Below are 19,079 nucleotides of genomic sequence, written 5' to 3' on the forward strand. Positions count from 1 at the left end.
CTCATCGGGTGTCTATTGCTATCAAAAGAGAAACTATACATCTTCAGGAATGTCATATCTGCTCAGGCATTTTTCCGCAAAGCCCTGCTGGAGAAAAGCCAAGCCGTTTCCAGAAACGAAGCTGAGGCAGGATGAAAACATCAATGCTGCAATTGAAGTTTCACTGCATGAGACTTCACTGAAGCAAGCAATGTTTACTGTAGTGCTATACACCTTCGGTCAGAATTTTTATATTTTTAGATGCAGAGGGACACCAAACCAGTTTCCCCCAAAACGTCACCAATATCATCTTCAAACTCCCATTGTTTTCACAGGGATTAACCACGTAGAGACTTTTGCCATTTGAAGATGCACTTCACTGACCTTAAATCTCTTCTCAGTTCTCACCTCCCTCACACCGGCGTAGCAGTTGGCTACGTTTGCGGGGACAGAAGGAGCAGCAAAATCGGACGGGTGGTCTTGGTGCAGGACGTTACCCAGCCTGGACTGACAGCGCACAGGGCGATCCATGGCAGGAGGTGCCTCAGGTCTCCTTCCAACCACTCGCAGGTCCCCTGTGCCTCCCCCGCGCTCTCCCCACCTGCCTGGCCGTCAGGCTCCAGGACGCTCCGAGCCCGCCATTCCATTAACCTGCTAACAGAAACAGGGCGAGCTGCGAACAGAGAGAGTTCCCGCAGGCTTGCGGCGGCCGCTTACCCGGGGCCCAGCTGGGTCAGGACCACGTCCCCGGCCCCTTCCTCCTCTGCCCGCTCCGCCGGCGCAGCGGGAGGGCGAGGGCCGAGGGGCCGACGGCCGCGACGCGGGGAACGGCGGTGCCGCCTCCTGCTCCCAGCGCGGGCTCACGGCAGCGCCTCTGCTGCCGCCTGCCCGGCCCCGGCTGCCACTGCACGCCCGGCACAGGGACGCATGGGGCGTTCTTTAAAACGGACCGCCGAAGCAGGGGGACGGCTCTGCGCTCGGCGGCCTTCTCCGGCCGCAGAAAGGCCAGGGGCCCTCACCCACGGAGCAGCGCGCCGGCCGCGCAGCAGCCTGCGGTGACCCCCGTGAGGGGGACGCGGCCTTCCTCGCTGGCGGGGAAACCCTGCCTTCCTTCACGAGCTGCCTGCGCCCCTCAGCAACACCATTTTTCACCACGTATTCGGAAGAAGAGGAAGCGTCTTAGAGTTAGGGAGGCTCGAGAGCCAGCTTCTTCCCAAGTACAAGGTCTGCTGCTGAAAACCCGTCCTGGCCAGGGACCGAGGCTGCTCCCACATGTCCCTTTTCGGGCCCACACAGGTGGCGTGCAAATTCCCAAAGCACCGCCTGGAGACAAGACACAAAGAGAGGCTTAAGCTGTGGCAACGGTCTAATTTTTGCTGCTCAGCTAAAGTTTGGGTTACATCTGTAGGTTTTAATGGGGATAATTTGCATGGGTTTAGTCAACATGTGTTTTCTAGCCATTGTGCTCAACTGTTCCCTTGGGCCTTGTATTTACACTGTACTGCAGTTAGCCCAACCTCATGGACAGGGTCACCGTCTTCATCTTTGTGGACTGACTCCATCTAGAATCCATGTAAATTACGACATTTTACTGTCAACACATCTATCACATCTCTGAGCTGTAACTGCAAGTTTCACACCACCCCAAGAAGCATGCAAGAATAGATGTCCATTCTGCCGGGGCAAAACCACTCAGGGATGTTTTCCTATTTCCAGACGGAAGAGGAAGAAAAAAGAGCCAAACCTGCGGGAGCGCACAAATACTGGAGGTTAATGACAAACCCGGAGGCTTGTCCCAGTCTCCAGGAGGAGCTGCAGGCTGTTAGCCCGTTCCCAGGGGGAAGAGCACATACAATCACCCCTTTCTGCATCTGGATGATTTACAGCAAAAAAACCACGTGGAATACATTAACAGAAGGTGGTATTTGCTACACATCTGTATTTGCTCCCTACACAGAACAAACCTCCTCTGGTTTGGGAAAGGATATGGAATAACCAGTGTCCTTTGTCCGCATTCACATATATCCTCAGAAAGACATGATCTGGCATAATAAAGACAGTAACCTACTTGTTCTAGCAGCTTCAGAGCTGGGATAAAAAACTCAGGATGGGTTTGTTCCCTCCAGGTCTGAGGGCTGCTCCATCTGGCAGGCAGTGCACTGCCTCACAAATATCTCAGAAGTGCAGGGATTCAGGCATAGTGCATGCATAACATGCCATCAGAGTTCAATAAAATAAATTGGAAGGAGCAAAAGTAATTTTCAAAGCACAATTCACAGGAAGCACAGGATGATTTACCGAAGCTAGAGGCTGCAAGCTGACAGGAAAATAGCTCCTCACAAATTACTTATCTTTCAGGTCAGTCACTTGAGAGAAATATAGGATGGTCAAGAATCACTACTAAGGTGTGATTTGTATGCAGAAGGGCTGCTGCTCATTGCTGTGTCTCTCTTGTAAAATATGGACTATGAATATGTATGTTCCCTAGAACAACAGAGTTGCTTGTTTCCCCTACTTTGTATAGATTTGCAGTTCTTCAAAGATAAACCAATATTTTACAACTGAAAAGGCCCAAAACTCTGAAGAATGAGTATTTCCTTTCTATCTGATTAACAAATCCATTACAACAACAATGTACTTGCCCCTGTTCCACACAAGTTGCAAAAAAATGGCATAGGGTATAGCTTGTTCTTGACCCTTCTTTCTAAGGGGTTCTTAAAACATTCCTAGAAGTCACCATAAATGAAAGTTTCCATACCTGGAATAAAGCAGCAACAGAAAACCATACCAATGAAAGAAGCTACTCTGACAGCCACCAGGTGCAAATGTACAAGCTTTGTCATGCAAAATTGTCTGAAGAATGAAGGGGAGCCTTGAATCTAGTTTCTTCAGGTCTCTTACTAGTAATTATTGTCTTAGGCCAACATCATTGAAAGCCCATGGTAGCAAATACAGGATGTCAAGAAAGGTATTCTGGATTTCTGAGATGCAGTTGGCATTCCCATAATTCAAACACAGCATTGTGTTACTAACCTGCATATTCACCATCCAGCCATTCCAAACAGAAGGGAGCAGTGCTTCCCTTCAACAGTTAACAGTTCTATTAAAATATGTTTTCATTTGCTTTCCTTTACAACAGTTCAACTTTGGCTCGTACCTGCTGCATTTACTTTTTTTTTTTTTTTTTTGGTGGTGAATGAGAACATAACTTTACAATAAAAATTACATTTTAGCAACTCCAACAGCTTAATTTGCAATAGTTTGTCTACCTCTTGTCAGCACTAATTGTGCAAGATGTGGAAAATAATTAAATTGCTATGACTGTAACCAGAAGCTGTAATAATATACGAAATTCAAAATTAAAAGTAACATACCAGATACTGTCTTGTTTAGGTGAGCAGAGTATAAAACCAGTGGCAGCTTTTTTACCTTTACAATTCTTAATTACATTTGTCTTCAGTGGCTGATCTGAGATGTGGAGATGTCAGCGGTTGCAAGGAAAGGGAAGCACTGCCTGAGACAACGGCTGTCCTTGCACAGAGATGATCAAAGTTCCTAGTGACATCTTTTTTCTGTCTGGAAATGTTATTTATGTGAAATATGAAGATTTGGATGCATTCCAAGATTTCCCAACATGAGGAGGTCAACCAGAGCTTAGACCTTCAGTGCTTATCAGCCTGTAACATAACAGTACTGACTGGATGTAGCGCAGCACCATGCAGCAGGATCTACAGGTAGCTAGAGCAATTTGCCTCTGTACCATGCAGTCTTGGCTTCCCCAGTAGCAGACCTCTTTGAAACACAAGGTCAGGTCAAGCCTACTCACATAAACAGGTTGTACTGTGACAAAACCTTACTCTTGCTATAACTTAGAGCCCAAATTTGCAATCAGATCCACTCAGGAAAAGGTTGTGGTGCATATGGATGGCCTGGACTACAGGACTGTATCTTTACTGTGGTGCTGTATTTGTCTCACTTTTGAGATATTATCTTGATAATAATGCCCATTTTTTCCTTTTCAAATTAACAGCTGGAATATCTTCTTTTGGCGTTATTTATAGCACATTATATGTTCATGTCCCTTCAAATTTATAGACAACACTGCACTTTCCAATGAAGAAAAACAAAGAAACAGCTGCAATCTTCACTTGATAACATTTATTCAATATTTTCTGAAATAAGCAAGAATTTTAAGAAGCCCATAAGCAATCAAATACAGCCACAAAACCCCCATACTTATCCTAAATAAGAAGCACTATGAGAAATACACAATATTTCATGAAACAATACTGTACATCAACAACCTTTAGGAAACAAACAACTCAAACCATATGCTTAGTTTACTCACAATATAAAAAACTTTAACCTTTAAAGAAAAATATAGATTCAGTCGAATTGTAGGATCCAATCCCATGCCCACTGAAGTCAATGGAAGTTCTCTCATTGATTTCAATGTTTGAAGGATCATGCCCTTACTTTGCCTCAAGAGGCACTTTAATTATTATACAAGGCCTAGCCTGAATACTATTACAAAAATGTCAAACATGAACTCAAGAGTATGTTTCAGCAACTTTCAGGAAATAATGGAGAAATAGGTTATCTATCCATGCATGGAATAAGGCAAAAGCTAATTAATTCAGATTAGGAATAATAATTTTTACTAGTTTCTTTTTCACAACACAAACATTTTAGACTTTTTTTAATTAATGGATGTATTATATATCATATTATGTTTCACATTTTTCCTACCTCTACTGAGAAAGCTGGCACTGACATGTCATAAAGAACTCCTCATTAATTATTGTTTTCTTTTCTGTAACAACCACAAGAAACTCATCTGGGTTTAGTAATAGTGTCTACCAAGAAAAAAGCACACACTATCATAAGCTTATAGTTTATAGAGCTCAAGGTACATTAAAATGTAATTCATGAAGTTCACAAATTCTGTTTTAAAATATTTTTCCAAACTAAAAGCTGCAGAAAATTGGTTCTTAAATATTCTACAGAAAATTCTGAAGCATCTAATGGTTTAAATTACTTATGCTTTCTTCTTAAAAATATTTAAATTAGGTTAGTAGCCCATCCTTTTGAAAAATAATCCAAAAAAGAAACACTAGATTACAAATCTTTTGTCTTAATCAGTGTAACCAAAGGTTTGTCATCTGGGCTGTAATCTTCATAAGCAATGGGGGTTGCATCATACATTGCAGGTCGGGATTTCTTGCCAAACCTGGAAACAAAAGAAAGCTTTTGGTGACAAACAGAAGTATGAATGAGTTAATAGCAACATCCCACTGAGTTATGGTATGCAGTCAGGAAAAAAACCCAGAGAACCTAGATAAATTCTAAATTGTCTTGCAACGTGCCAGAAGTACAGAAGTTTATATATCTGAACTGTGGCTTTTGAAATATATGTATAAAATAAAAAAAAATAAATAAAATCTTCTTGCAAACAAGAAATAGATTCCATATCAAAGGCTACAGGAATTCTGCTGCAAAATTCAGCAGTATCAGAATATGGGAAGACTGTGGAAGGTGAGAGTGAAACTGATACAGTTTCAGCGAGGCCAGAATTTTATTTTAGAGTGTGCTGCCTCTGCAGAGAACTGCTGTGTCTGTATCGTTGTGGCCCCAGTGCTGGCACATCCAGAACTCCTTTAGGTGCCTTTGCACCACACAGTCTACCACCCTTCTGATCATTTATTACGATACAAAAATAGTGCTAAAAATGCAACCTGAAAGTGGAAAAATTATTAAAGTGTTCTGACTACAATTACAGGAGCTTTAAATAACAAAAAGGATCACAGGAAAATGAGGCCAAAAAAAAGGGTCAAGTCTGCTTTCCTTATGGACCTGATGCAGAGAAAGTATTAACACAGAAGCAGAAAGACTTATTTATGTAGTGATCCACACTAAGGGTTTTTTCTTCTTATGTATAAAATTAAGTCTATATTAAGTTGTGCACACTGGAAGGGGAGATTCAGAAAATTCAGATTTTGAGGATACTATTTAGACCAAACCAAAACTAACTTGATTTTATGCAACTTCCTGACTGTTCCAATTTAATTCTTGGCTGTTTTCAGTGATCTAGAATTGTTGACAAAACTAAAATGGCCGGACACATTTTCATCTATATGGTGGAAATTTCATTTTTCAAAGTACTTCAGCTGTCAATAAGGCCACACTAGATACATTTCTATGCATGAATGTCTGCTTTCTTCTGTAGTTTACATTAATAAATACAGACAGGGCACGTTCGCTCATCAGTGTCATGATGGATAAACCTGATTTTCTGTAAATGAGATAAAATTCCAAGAATTGAATGAAGGAATCAAGTTATGGCATCTTACTAAATCAGAGGCAGCAATGAATTCTGAATGACCCTTTTTCTCCATCACTCTCAAGGATTTAAAGTAAATAGAGCTTTGCATAGATGCAAATGATGATGAACATTCTCCAGTGATTTAAGTAAAGTTTTGCCCTTTCTGACAGGTAGAGAACACATGGCTTGTTGCACATGGTGAAGCAGTACAAAATCTGTTCTCTTGTGTAGGTCAGGGTTGACATGTGCCCCTAATTAGAAAATGCTGAGAAAAGACCACAGCACATGTGCTAGTTGTTTGTGGCCTGGCTGAGCCATCTAGCTGGTAGACCACACTGCTTTGATCAGGCAGTTCAGAAGCCAGTCCCTGCTCGTAACAGTAAACAGAGTTAACACAAACCTCAGAGGTCTCAAAATAGGATTTTTAAATGGGAAGTCTTAGTTCAATGGGCGTGTATCTGGTAGGATTGCACAAGGATGCTATTTTATCATTTAATTGATGACATAAAAGAAAACATAGAACAATTATCAATACAATCTTCAAGAGGTAATAAATAGTGAAAAGATGCAGATCCCTGCTACAGTCTACTGGCTCAATTAATAGGCTGCTTGCAGCCTACAAACAAACAATACAAACAATACAACACATACAAACAAATGAATAAAGATTTCTTCCAGTGCAACCAAATACAGGAATATTAATCTAACAAAGAGTATACACTGTGTGGGGAAATCTCAGTCCTGAGAAGCACAGAGTCTGGAAAGAGACTGGAGGGATATGATGGTTAATCAGTTTAACATTGGCTTTAATGCCATACTGTGTCTGATGAGCAATTATGTGCTTAGATCAGTAAACAGAGCATATCAGAAGTTCTGTGGCCTCTACATTTAGCACTGACATGTCCATTCATGAGTGATAATAGTGTTCCAATGTGTATATTGGAAATATAAACAGAGATACTTACCAGTGGCATAGGGATCATCACAAAGTCAAGTAAATGACATGAGAATTAGAAAATATATTTTGCAATGAAACACTGAAAAAGAACAACCTGCGTAACTTGACAAAGAGAGACCGAGGGTTCCATCACAATTTTGGGGACAGTATATATGCAGTGTAGAAATTCTTCTTGGCATAGGCAGCTCCATGCGTGCATGTGTATATACACGTGTGTGTGTGACAGGGACTGCAAATTCTACTTCACATATGGAATGGGAATGCCCTTCCACTTCCTTAGAAGGACATTTCAAAAGATGGCTAACCATAGAGAGTCATCAACCTCAACAATTCCATTCAGGTAGAAGACTTTTGAGAACATTGGATGGCTGAACCCCAAGGAAATGGTATCCTCCAACTACTGTGGGATAGGCTGGAGTTCAGAGTTTCCCAGAAGCAGAAGAAAGAAACCATGTGTTGCTACTCTGTTCAAAACCAGCAACTGGTATAAGGAGTCTACAAATAAAGTTTAAACAGGAGAAGGAAAAGAGGGAGACCAAAAAAAAAATATATATATTTTTAAAGTATACCCATAGGAGGAAGGGATTATTTTTCCCTCCACAGGAGGAGAATGAGAAAATCAATTTCCTCTGCATTATTCAGAGAAAAGGCCGTGTGTGCAAGTGGTACTTTGCATTCCTTAGTATAATTGAACTATAATCCTAGAGTTCCCACAAAGTTGAGACTCTGGCAGAGAATGTATATAAGTAATTAGCATGTACTGTGGAGACCAGAGTACTTGTGCATATGATCGTACTTTCACAAAGAGGTAGCTGACTGAACCTCATCACTGAAACCTATGTCAGGAAATGGTAAGAAAAAAGGATGTGCTGAAGCTCATCAGATTCAGGAAGCTTAGGACGTTCCAGTCTAACACAACCGACTTGAACACAGGAATGTGGAGAATGTGCAGTGGAGAGAAGCTGACCCTGCTGTGACAAGATGACTTAATCAGAGTCTGATGAACCAGACTCTTCAACCCACACAGACAGAACAAGAGTCAGCACGTGAAAGTAAAAATTAAAGAAACTACACTGTAAGTAGTGCATGAAGTCCACTGCTAATTGATATCTAGATACACAAAAAGTTTACAGTAGTACAGTCTCTGTAACCAGATATTTTGTGAACTCAGTGTGGATGCTTCTCTAAAGTGAATGATCCAGTTTAACAACAGATCCTGGTTCCAATTCAGTGAAGTCTTATGGCTGCAGTAGGCAGTTGTCAGCTATTTCATTACAGTGTTCTCTTCTGGCTTTAAAATGTATAAGCTTTAACATAAAAGGAGTATTTATTTACTGTCTGCATCATGAATATTAAACAGCTGTGCCTCACTTGGTTAGAAAACTTTTTTGTTCCAAGCTGCTAATCCTAAGAACATTCACTAGAAGTAGACTTTTATTAGTAATGATCCTTGGGCACATTCACTTCCTCTTACAGCAAGTGCCTTGATTAGTAAAGATCAAATTATAAAAAATTATCAAGAAAAAGACCTGCTGAGGAACATGAACAAGTAATTTTAAAATAATTTACTGAATATGCAACAGGCATCCACACTCCCTGGACACCTACTGACTTTAACAGAAACCTTACATTTAAAGAAAATAATCTACTCGCTATTCCTTAGGCCTCCATTTTCCAAAATTACTAATAAGCTTGGGTACCTAACTGGGAAAAGGAATGATTTTCAGAAAATGCTGAGAATCTATTATTTGAAAGTAGATGCCTTAGATACAGCAATTCTGAAAATTCAGATCTTGGTAATTTTAATATGCAGATTTAAGAGTTTATGCAAAAATAACTATAAAAGTTGTGCTCCTTTTCCCGGATTGAAATTACCAAAGCAGTGTTTTATATCTTCCTGAAACCAAAATAAACACAATAATCTTCACACTAAACCTCTGTGAATTACCTGACTTGGCAGCTCTGTCCTGGATTTTTATAAGGCATCCATTCCCTGAGAGGCACAGAGAATTATTTGGAATGAAAACATTTATTTTCATTTGCATTAAGTAGAAACACCTTTCCCAAGACAGGGAAACCCTTTACTGACAGGTTCCAATAATGTTAATTTTAAACTGCATAATATGGATCTGAAATCATCATGAATATATCCTAGTCTACGAACTTCTTCAGAGGTTATTTAACCCCCATGAAAACTTGTTCTTCTAAATTTCTGCCATCAGTAATAAACACAGATTCATTCAGAGTAATCCAGACAGTAGCGATAAAGACCTGAACTAGTTCAGCTTCCAAGATTTGAAAGATTTCATATAGGAAATCTTTTACCATTTCAATTACCTGCCAGTGAAACTGTAAAATGCAGGGAAAATTCAGATTAAAAAGATCCTGCCTTGCTGGTACACTTTTCCTTGGTACCCTTAGATAGAAAGCTGCCAAATTTGCTTTAAGAAATAAGTAAGAAAACCCAGGTGTTCACATTGTTCCTCAGAAGACTGGTTCCAGTCCTTGGGGAAGTTCAAAGTACCACTTCAGCAAGTAGTAACTGAACAGGATTGACACATTCATCACTGCTGCAGTAGTAGGAGGGAGATGTTTAATTTCAAAGATTAACAGTATCATTTTGCACCTTGCTCTCCACCCTTGGAGATGTGTACTATGTAACAGTAGACATTCAGAAAGCCAAATAATAAAAAACTATAAAGCTTTTTATGGGCCATAAAGCAAGTCCCTCCTCTCCCAACACACTACTAAAGGAAAAAGCAGTTCTGAGGGTGTGGATGGTGCGGAGATGCTGAGCTCCTACTGGAAGAGATGTAAGGCTAAGTGGCAAAGGAGACTTCAAGGGAAGACTTAAAAGAACACTGATTTTATTGCTATGTTAAATCAACTATACACATCTTTCTTTTTAAAATATTTACTATTATATTTTGACAATGAACAAATGTTTTATTGTAAATCTAGCTGGAACAGTTTAAAGAGCTACTGCCCAAAGCTGCAACATGATTAGCTGAGTCTGTAGGAACTCCTCATCCATTTCAGATGACTTTGATGGCTTCAGTGGTGGTACAAATTAACATATTTAATTTATACTGAAACAGGACTGGAGTATTTGGAAAATGAATTACCAGCAATCACCAACCAATATGGATGCATTTCTCCATGTCAATGCACAGGAATGTGTCTCCCTCCATTCTTTTAAAATCATTTTAATGGTAACACACATGAACACTCTTGTTGGAATTTGAAGTGAGCTTGACAAATCGAAGAAATAGGAAAAAGAAACAACAAAAATGAAAGTTCTACCCTATTACGAGAGATGTCAAATACAGAAGAAACAATACTGGCTAGTAAGCAAAATGGCACAGAGGATCTGGGGGTGAGGAAAAGGTCTAACAGGTCACAAAATTAAATCATCAGTCGCTAGTGTAATGCAAATTTACAAAAAAAAAGGCAAGCAGGTTTCATTTTCAGATGTATGAACAGGAAAGCCATAAATAAGATACAGGAGGTGATTATTCAGCCGATTTGGTACAGGTAAAGCTTCAGCCAGAGAACTATTTTCAGCTTTAGGGACCACCCCTCAAAAAAAGAGAAGGACAATCTGGAGTGTGTCCTAGGGAGACAATAAAGAAGCTGACATGATTCAGAAGGAGATACTAGAATAGGTTAGTCTAGTCTAGGGAAGAAAAAGGTTGTTTTGCTTTGTTTGGTTTTATTAGTTAAGAAAAAAAAAGGGGGGGGACAGGCGTGACACCTGATGTACATGATTACTATAAGGTGAACAGTGATAAATTATTCTTCATGACAATCTGAAGAGCAGTAAGAAAGAAGTAGCCTAATTCATAGCAGTCGTGGTTTAACCCCAGCCAGCAACTAAACACCACACAGCTGCTCACTCACTCCCCCCCACCCAGCGGGATGGGGGGAGAAAATTGGGAAAAGAAGCAAAACCTGTGCATTGAGATAAGAATGGTTTACACTAATAAAATGACAACAGCAATAATAAAAGGATTGGAATGTACAAATGATGCGCAGGGCAATTGCTCACCACCCACCGACCAACACCCAGCCAGTCCCCGAGCGGCGATTCCCTGCCCCCACTTCCCAGTTCTTATACTGGATGTGACGTCCCATGATATGGAATACCCTGTTGGTCAGTTTGGGTCAGGTGCCTGTGTCAACTTCTTGGGCCCCTCCAGCTTTCTCTCTGGCTGGGCACGAGAAGCTGAAAAATCCTTGACTTGAGACTAAACACTACTGAGCAACAACTGAAAACATCAGCGTGTTATCAACATTCTTCTCATACTAAATCCAGAACATAGCACCGTACCAGCTACTAGGAAGACAGTTAACTCTATCCCAGCTGAAACCAGGACAACAGCAAAGAAGATCAAGGTTGGATTTTTGGAAAGCTCTTTCTAACTCCATTCAACTCCTTTGGAAGTTTTTAAACACAATTGTTGGCAGGGAGCTAGGTATAATTAATGCTATAAGAGTGCAATGGCTTACACTTGAGCTCTTGAATCTCTTCCAGTCCTACTTTTGTATTATTCTGACATGCAATACCCTGGCTTGCAAGTGCTCTCTTAAGTAAAAAAATTACTCTCTCTAGGAAAGTAAGAAAGAAAGATCCTAATTTCAAAGCAAACAGGAGCACAAAAATGAGTGATTTGAAGAGAGTATCACTAAATAACCTGGTATATTAGTCACTAAAATCAACATGCCTTTGCTATCTAATCAAATTACTTGTATCAGTTAAAGAGTATTTACATCTTAAACAGAAGATCTTACAGGCTGTGCATCTGTCCCTCTTCACCAGTTACACCAAATAAACTCAGAATAACTCCCTCTGTTTTCAAGGAATTGTGCTGGATTATCACACATCAGATGAGAACAGAAAAGGGATCAAAAAAGAACAACAAGCAATGCCGGTGATCCTGTCTATTCAAAGCAAAGTAGCACATTCTCTGCCAACAGCAGTTAGATGCACAACGCATGGACTGAAATTACATATCGTAACATTTCTTTTAAATTACCATCCCCAGAACAAACCTGGCATGTCGGATAGAAGCAATTGCACTACTGAATTCACTGTCAATGCTTCTACAGTTGTAAAATTCTTCATAGGCTGGCCTGGAAGAGCCTTGATATTCGATGCGGCTGATGCGACATATTCCCACAATCAGAATGATCAGCATCAGGACAAATGCTACGCAGAGAGCCCCAATTATGATGTAGAGGGAGTGACGAGGCATATTTGTTAGACTCTCTGCCATATGCCCAGACTTCCACTGCAGATCTGCCGATAAGAAATAAAAGGTTATCATTACTTAGTAATTTATATCCTTCCTGCTGAATAGAATTCTTTTATGATATTCACTTTCAATATTTCTGTGGAGATGTTTGAAGCTAGGGCGATAAGTAATTTGAACCTTCCCAGGCTCTGTTATGGCTATGTCACCATGCCTAACGTGCAACAAAATTGAATAGTACTATCTTGATCCTTCACCCTTCCTCTCTGTAGATTTTTAATGTCATATAGGAACACTTATCTAGTTTGATCTCCTGTATAACCCAAGTCATAGAAAGTAATCTACTTATACTTGCATTATGTTATAATACACTATAGGCTTTCTAAAGGCAGGCAGGTTTTATGTAAAAGCTTCTAGTAATCCACCAATTCTCTGTGCAGTTTGTTCTAATAGTTCTAACCCTTCCACTAAAATGTGTGATTTAAAATGTATTAAACATGCTTGGTTTTTAATTTGAAACACAGGCTTTTGTATGCCTATCTCCACCAGATTGCAGAGACTTCAAAAACAGCATTTCAAGGACAAAAAGGGCATCTCATAAGGTGCTGCAGTACTGAGCCCACTAGAGTCTTCTCTCAAGCATAATTTCCCTGAGAGGTCTCAAAGCAGACCTTAAAGTAAAGCCAATCTGGAAGAGGCTTCTTGCATTTATGTATTCCAGACCTTCTTTATAAATATTCTTGATGCCCAAACTATTGCCTATCAATGCCAAACAGATTGTCTATCAATTGCCTATGTCCTCAGATCTGTTTTTCTCTGGCATGGCTCAGAGTATTTCTAATTAACCTGTACTTTCTTCTAGGTTCATTTTTGGCAGTCTTTTAAGCCTATGGTCTCATAAATTATTTCAAACCAGGAACAGACTTGAGTCATTCTGACTACAGAAATCTGACACTTTGCAAAAGTTATTTCTAGCAGGTGACTTCCTTTTTCGAATGGTCTTCTGCTTTGCACTGGTTTAAAAACTCACTTTACCTAATCACAGTCTGGGAACAGGGCTATCAATCATATGCTTTGGGAATGTTAAGGTATTCTTAGAAGCCACCTCTTGAGGATGCTGATGATGGCAGATAACTGATTTGAGGACCTGTGCTGAAATCATAAGTTTAGTAGCATCTGATATGATGGATGGATATGATCTCCATCTATGGTAGAAATACAGGGAAATGTATAAAGCGGGGGGGGGGGGGGGGGGGGGGGTGGTGGTAATATCCATTTTGGAGGAAGGTAGGGAGAAAGCCTGAAGCTGTAACATGTGGGATTCACTTGGGCAGAGTTTGAAGAAATTGTTGCTCTTTGTTTACAATAGTAAAGGTTGTCCCAGAGCACCTCTGTGCTTGGGCTTGCTTAGACTTTTTGTTCACAAATGTGAGCCAAGTTTACAGGACTGACTGCTTGTTTGTGTTATCTTTTTCAGAGATCAGTAAAGTTTTGATCAGCCTGAATCATTCAGTGATTTAATGTTTCTAAAGTGCTATTACTGCAATTTGCCCAGTCAGGATATGAGGGAGAGAATACAGCTGTGCTCCGTGCAGTTTGGGATGGGTTTCTATTTCTGTTCTGCAGCATATTTGTCACACACAGTGGTTTCTGTCAGGTTGTCAGACTAGGCCAAATTCAGATCTGATGTGTGCAGATATATGGCAAGACAGTTCAGATTTAGATTCCATGTCTTCCATCTCTGGATGATAAGGATGAGAGAAATTTCTTCCTTTCTTCCTCACCAAATAAAAATATAAAGATTAACAGTTTATACTCCAAAGATTAGAAAGAACATATGACAGCTCAAAATCACAGTATTCTCAGTTGTCATAGTAACGTTCATAAAATTATTAAGAATTAGATTTCAATGCGCATCACACAGTCTGTACTAGAATTTCTTCGTCTTAGTTTTCAAGTAACCACATGGTTTGGCTTACCTTGGTAACCACATTAATAATTACAAAGGTGGCAAACATATATAGATATAATGGCACAAATAATCAGCAGGCATTAAGGAATTCGTATGAGACACTTTCTAAGCATTTTTACACGCTTCATTAAGTTTTTAGGCAAATAAATTTTATTTTGAAAGGAAAAATATCCTCTTTATAATTAAGACCAATTTAATCCTGTTTAATTGGAATTGCTAACACTGGTAAGGACCATAAGATGATATAATAAGTATCACAGTTCATCCAGGCAACATACATCTTGTCTAGTTTGTTGTACATACAGCACCTGAAAATTAAAGAGTACAGTTTGACAAGAAGATAACCCTGAAATCCTGTTAGGCTAGTCACTTCAAGCAGATAAAACAGCTGGTGAAAAAATGGTGAACTATTAAGAGTAAACAGAAAGTTGTTCTACAAAAAAGACTAAGTACCAACAGCCTCCTACATGGCTACTAACAGAAAATCACAAAAGATAAAATGCAACCTATTTAGTCAAATGACTCCTGAACACCAGCTTGTACCCCTCTTGAGAAGCCTGAACCCTGGCTTCATCATGTCTTTTTCTAGCATTCAGAGGGATGGTCCAATACAAAGGAAGTCAGTATGCAGTGTTTACAATTAATTTCCAATATATTATTAACCATTATGTAGAAATTGCTGAAACAATATGATAAATATGACATGGAGATACAGAAAGATGAACAGATGCAGATTAGTAATAGATTCAATCTCAGAGCTGAAGAGAAATCCACTGCACCATTGACTCAATTCCAGTGAGATGAGAAGTGCTGCACCTGTTTATAAGAGAGCTGGATATGGCCCTTCTAGATACGATTAGAATTAGATTCACATCAGTTGGTCAGCTCGTAGCTCAGGGAAAGACAGTGAGCACAAAGATCTTCGAATGGATACATAGTTCTGTAGAAAAAAACCTGCAAATCAAAATGCTTTTAAATCCTTTCTGCAAAGTGATTTCTTCAAAACTCAATCCCTCTCTATTTGCATAATCTTTTACATACTGGTTAAAATCCAAGTGCTTTAGGAAAGCTTCCACAGCTTTGCATGTAAGCCACTGCATTGGTTAGAGAGGCTGCATGTCCATACTTATATCTGACTATTGTGAAGTATCATGGTGTCCCATAACAACACATCATTTTACTTTGATGCTCTGTCAAAGTGACTTCAATAGCAATGGAACATCAGACATTTGCTGATGTTAAGCTTATTGAAGAAATTATTGGTAACCTTCAAATTTTAAACTTAATTGTTCTTCAAAATGTATCTATGTGACTACGCAAAGATATTTTTTTTCCTGTTTTCATTCCTTTAAGACCAATCCAAAACAGAATGTTCTAGATTGCATTTTTTTATATAGCCTATTTTATTATTATTACATATAAATACTCTATTAGCTATCTTGATTTGTTGGATAAAAAACACAGCAATTTCAACCTCTACAATTGAGAACAATTGCCATGAACAATACTATATCATCTCCAAATATTGAGATGGAAAGAAAAGGTCTAATATTTCTGGTTGAGATTCAGCCTTGCAGTGTTATCAATGCCACTTAACACTCAGATACTTCCCTGCCTCTTGTCATAGCAGTAACAAGATAAAAGAACAAATCAGTCAGTAAAAGGCTTAAAGCAGCAACAACAAAATACTGTTGCTTCTTCCCATAATTTTAACTTACACAGTTTGCAAGTGTGTAATACAAGCAGAAAATCCAAGTTCTTGAGGAGCAGGCAAGGCTACTGCAGTTCAACTATAAACAGATGCTACATGTAGAGAAATAATGTACTGAGACAATCCCCTTGCTCAAGAGAACAAAGATTAAGCAGAGTTTTATCCACTCTCTCTCTCATACACTTACAAACAAGGTCAGAAGGGAGTTCATCTTGACCAACCACAGATGTAAGCTTGAACCTACCTGTCATACTTAGTGCTTAGGGGCATGCATCCCTCACAGGGGGAAGCAGGAATAATTGAGTAGCTGGCCAGTAGAAAAGGCTCCTTCCACTCTCTGTTCTGCATTGCTCATTTTGCCATGTGTTTATATGCACCTCGATATGTATCTGTGGTGCAAACAGCCAAATCCTTAGTGACTAGAGCATGACAGCCAAAGGAGGACTCCAGAACAAGCATCACTGATTTCATATAGCACATCTGCAGGGCTCAGAAAGCGTGCAAGTCCATTTGTTTCCCTTTGGCATCTATTCATTCCATAACGTAAGAGAAATGTAATTGTTACTACATTGAGGTACTCCAGGACGTATGTTTCAAGGATGATTATTGCTTTCTCCAAAAACTAAACACACCCGTCTGTCAGCACACTACTTATTAGCTAAGGCAGGTAGAATTACACTGCCTTGCTGATCAGCTTGGATATGCATGTTTCAGGTATCACTAACAGCAGCCTTGTCAGTAAAAACTCATCTGAGAATCTTTTAGCATGAGTGATATGGCATACAGATATCACACAACATCGTGCTCCCAACATCACAATGGTTCTGTACCCCACAGGGAAGTATGTGTGCCATTCACAGAGACAACAAAAAGGCCGTGCTGTCACCATCTCTGGGCTAGCTAGCAATGCTCTTCTGCAGTCTTGGCTTTCAACAGAAAGCACTGAGACTGAATCCACAGCCAACAATTACAAGGAGAGAAGGTCATAAACCTGTCAAGATAAAACTTTTGTGTCAGTCCAAGTGTGAACAGAGTTGTCTTCTGGGCTAAAGTAAGGACTAAAGTCAAGAATAGAAATCAACTTAAAAGTAGTCGATATGTTTAAGTAAAGTTTAAGTAAAAGAGAGTAAAAAAGAGAAGCATCATATGCTCCTTGTGTAAATGAGAGAGAGAAAACATTTTTTATTCCAGCCTTTGTGTAGGTATTTTCTCATGAATGTACACTAGGAGCTTTCTGAGTCCCTTCTGTTTATTTCTTAATGTTACCTATCCCTGCAACATTAGCTGTGCTAAGTGGTGTAAATCCCCTCACACAAATCTGTGTATCTGTATAATGACTTGAAGGGATCTATGACCACAGTACCTGAGCATTCAAGCAGTTAAATACACAGCTAAACTCCCTAGTAAAGACAACATCTGTAGTCCAAGAACAAGACATCAGGGAAATACAAAGCAGCTCTGTGAGCAGCAGAACGATGAAGCCTAATTTCTGTTTTAACTCTTCCACAGTTGGAAGAGGGTGCACTTACCCTGATGCTTTTCTCTATACTCAGAAGCGAGATTACACTGAAGCTGTTCCTTCACACTAGACCCACCAATGAAACCTCTCTAAGTCTTACTAAATGCCTAGGAAATATTTTGTTTAGGAGACCTTTGCCATTGTAACAAATTTGGTGGAAATCAGCCTATGGTTGGAAAAGTTATTCCTGAAAAAGCTGGTAAATGCATGCACACACAAATCAGCACAATTACACACAACTTATTTCCTTAAGTAAGCAAGTTCAAAATTGTTTTGCTGAAACATCTCTAGAACTGCAGGCGCTCAGAAGTCAGTACAAGTCTGTTAGGACCATGCTTATAGCTCTGTGGGGGTACACTTTACTCAAGGTAAGTATGAAAGTAAGTTCTAAAGCATAAGTGCAATTAAAAGGCAAACAGCTTAGTACCCAGCTGTGAGATAACATCTCTGGCAATCTAGTCCAACACAGCTCAAAGTAGTGTGCCCAGAAACAGAATTTTCTAACTTTCACAGCCATTTTTGAAATGTTACAGCCTAAAATAAAATGCATTTAACGGAACAGTGATAATTTACAGATGATTCAGAGTGTTTGTGCAGATAGGTATTAGAGACAAATATAAACTTCCTTATTATAAGGTATCACTCTCAGAAATCTTTAGAAAACTACAAAACTTACGTATTTCACAGTTTGCACCAACCCATCCATGGGGACAATGGCAGGTGTAACCACCAGGCTGATCTATGCAAGTTCCAGCATGGTGACATGGGTTGCTGTCACAGTCATTTACATCAATTTCACATTCTTCACCTTATGTTGGAAAAAAAACCCAAACAAGTATATAGTGGGTGCCTCATGTAGCAGGTACATCTTCAATCATTTAATTTTTCTCTAGCTGCAAAACACCTTATAACTCAATAGCATCTTTATTATCAGAACATCAGAAGTGTTCTATAACGATTTCAAGAAATAAGTCTTATGTAGCATCCAAGGAAATATTATCCTCATTCAACCAGGTGAAAACAAAGTCTGAGGGCTAAGCGACTTGACTAACCTCACCCAGATTATGTGTGTCTCATTTCTTTAAGTTCTATACCAAGAAAAATTGGTATAACAATTTATCATGTATATTCTGAAGTGCTATACAATAACGTACATTATCAGTGCCTTTGAGAAACAGCCACCGTACAATGGAAAGCTAATTCTTTTAAAAGAAATGCCCTTTAAAATTAGAACAGATCAAAAAGCACAATTTGATCTACAAAACAGCTATGAATGGGTTTATCTATTACTATCACATTGGATATTACCTTACACGAGTAACAGAGCATCAGGTTGTAATTATTTTAACAGCAGATATTTGGATTA

The 19,079-nt window shown here is 39.4% G+C and overlaps 1 protein-coding gene across 1 annotated transcript in view; it reads right to left on the reverse strand.

Annotated features, from left to right (window-relative positions):
• Positions 1-4,130: 4,130 nt before the first annotated feature.
• Positions 4,131-19,079, reverse strand: part of DNER (delta/notch like EGF repeat containing) — a 134,098-nt gene continuing 119,149 nt past the window's right edge. Inside the window, exons 11-13 of the mRNA XM_049803190.1 lie at positions 18,390-18,521; positions 12,312-12,558; positions 4,131-5,209 (exon numbers count right to left, since the gene is read on the reverse strand). Of these exons, the coding sequence (XP_049659147.1) occupies positions 5,098-5,209; positions 12,312-12,558; positions 18,390-18,521 (491 nt within the window). The 3' untranslated portion in view covers positions 4,131-5,097. The remainder of the gene's footprint in view (positions 5,210-12,311; positions 12,559-18,389; positions 18,522-19,079) is intronic.

The sequence above is a fragment of the Accipiter gentilis genome, chromosome 6 (genome assembly GCF_929443795.1).
Source record: "Accipiter gentilis chromosome 6, bAccGen1.1, whole genome shotgun sequence".
In the NCBI taxonomy this organism is placed as follows: Eukaryota; Metazoa; Chordata; class Aves; order Accipitriformes; family Accipitridae; genus Astur; species Astur gentilis.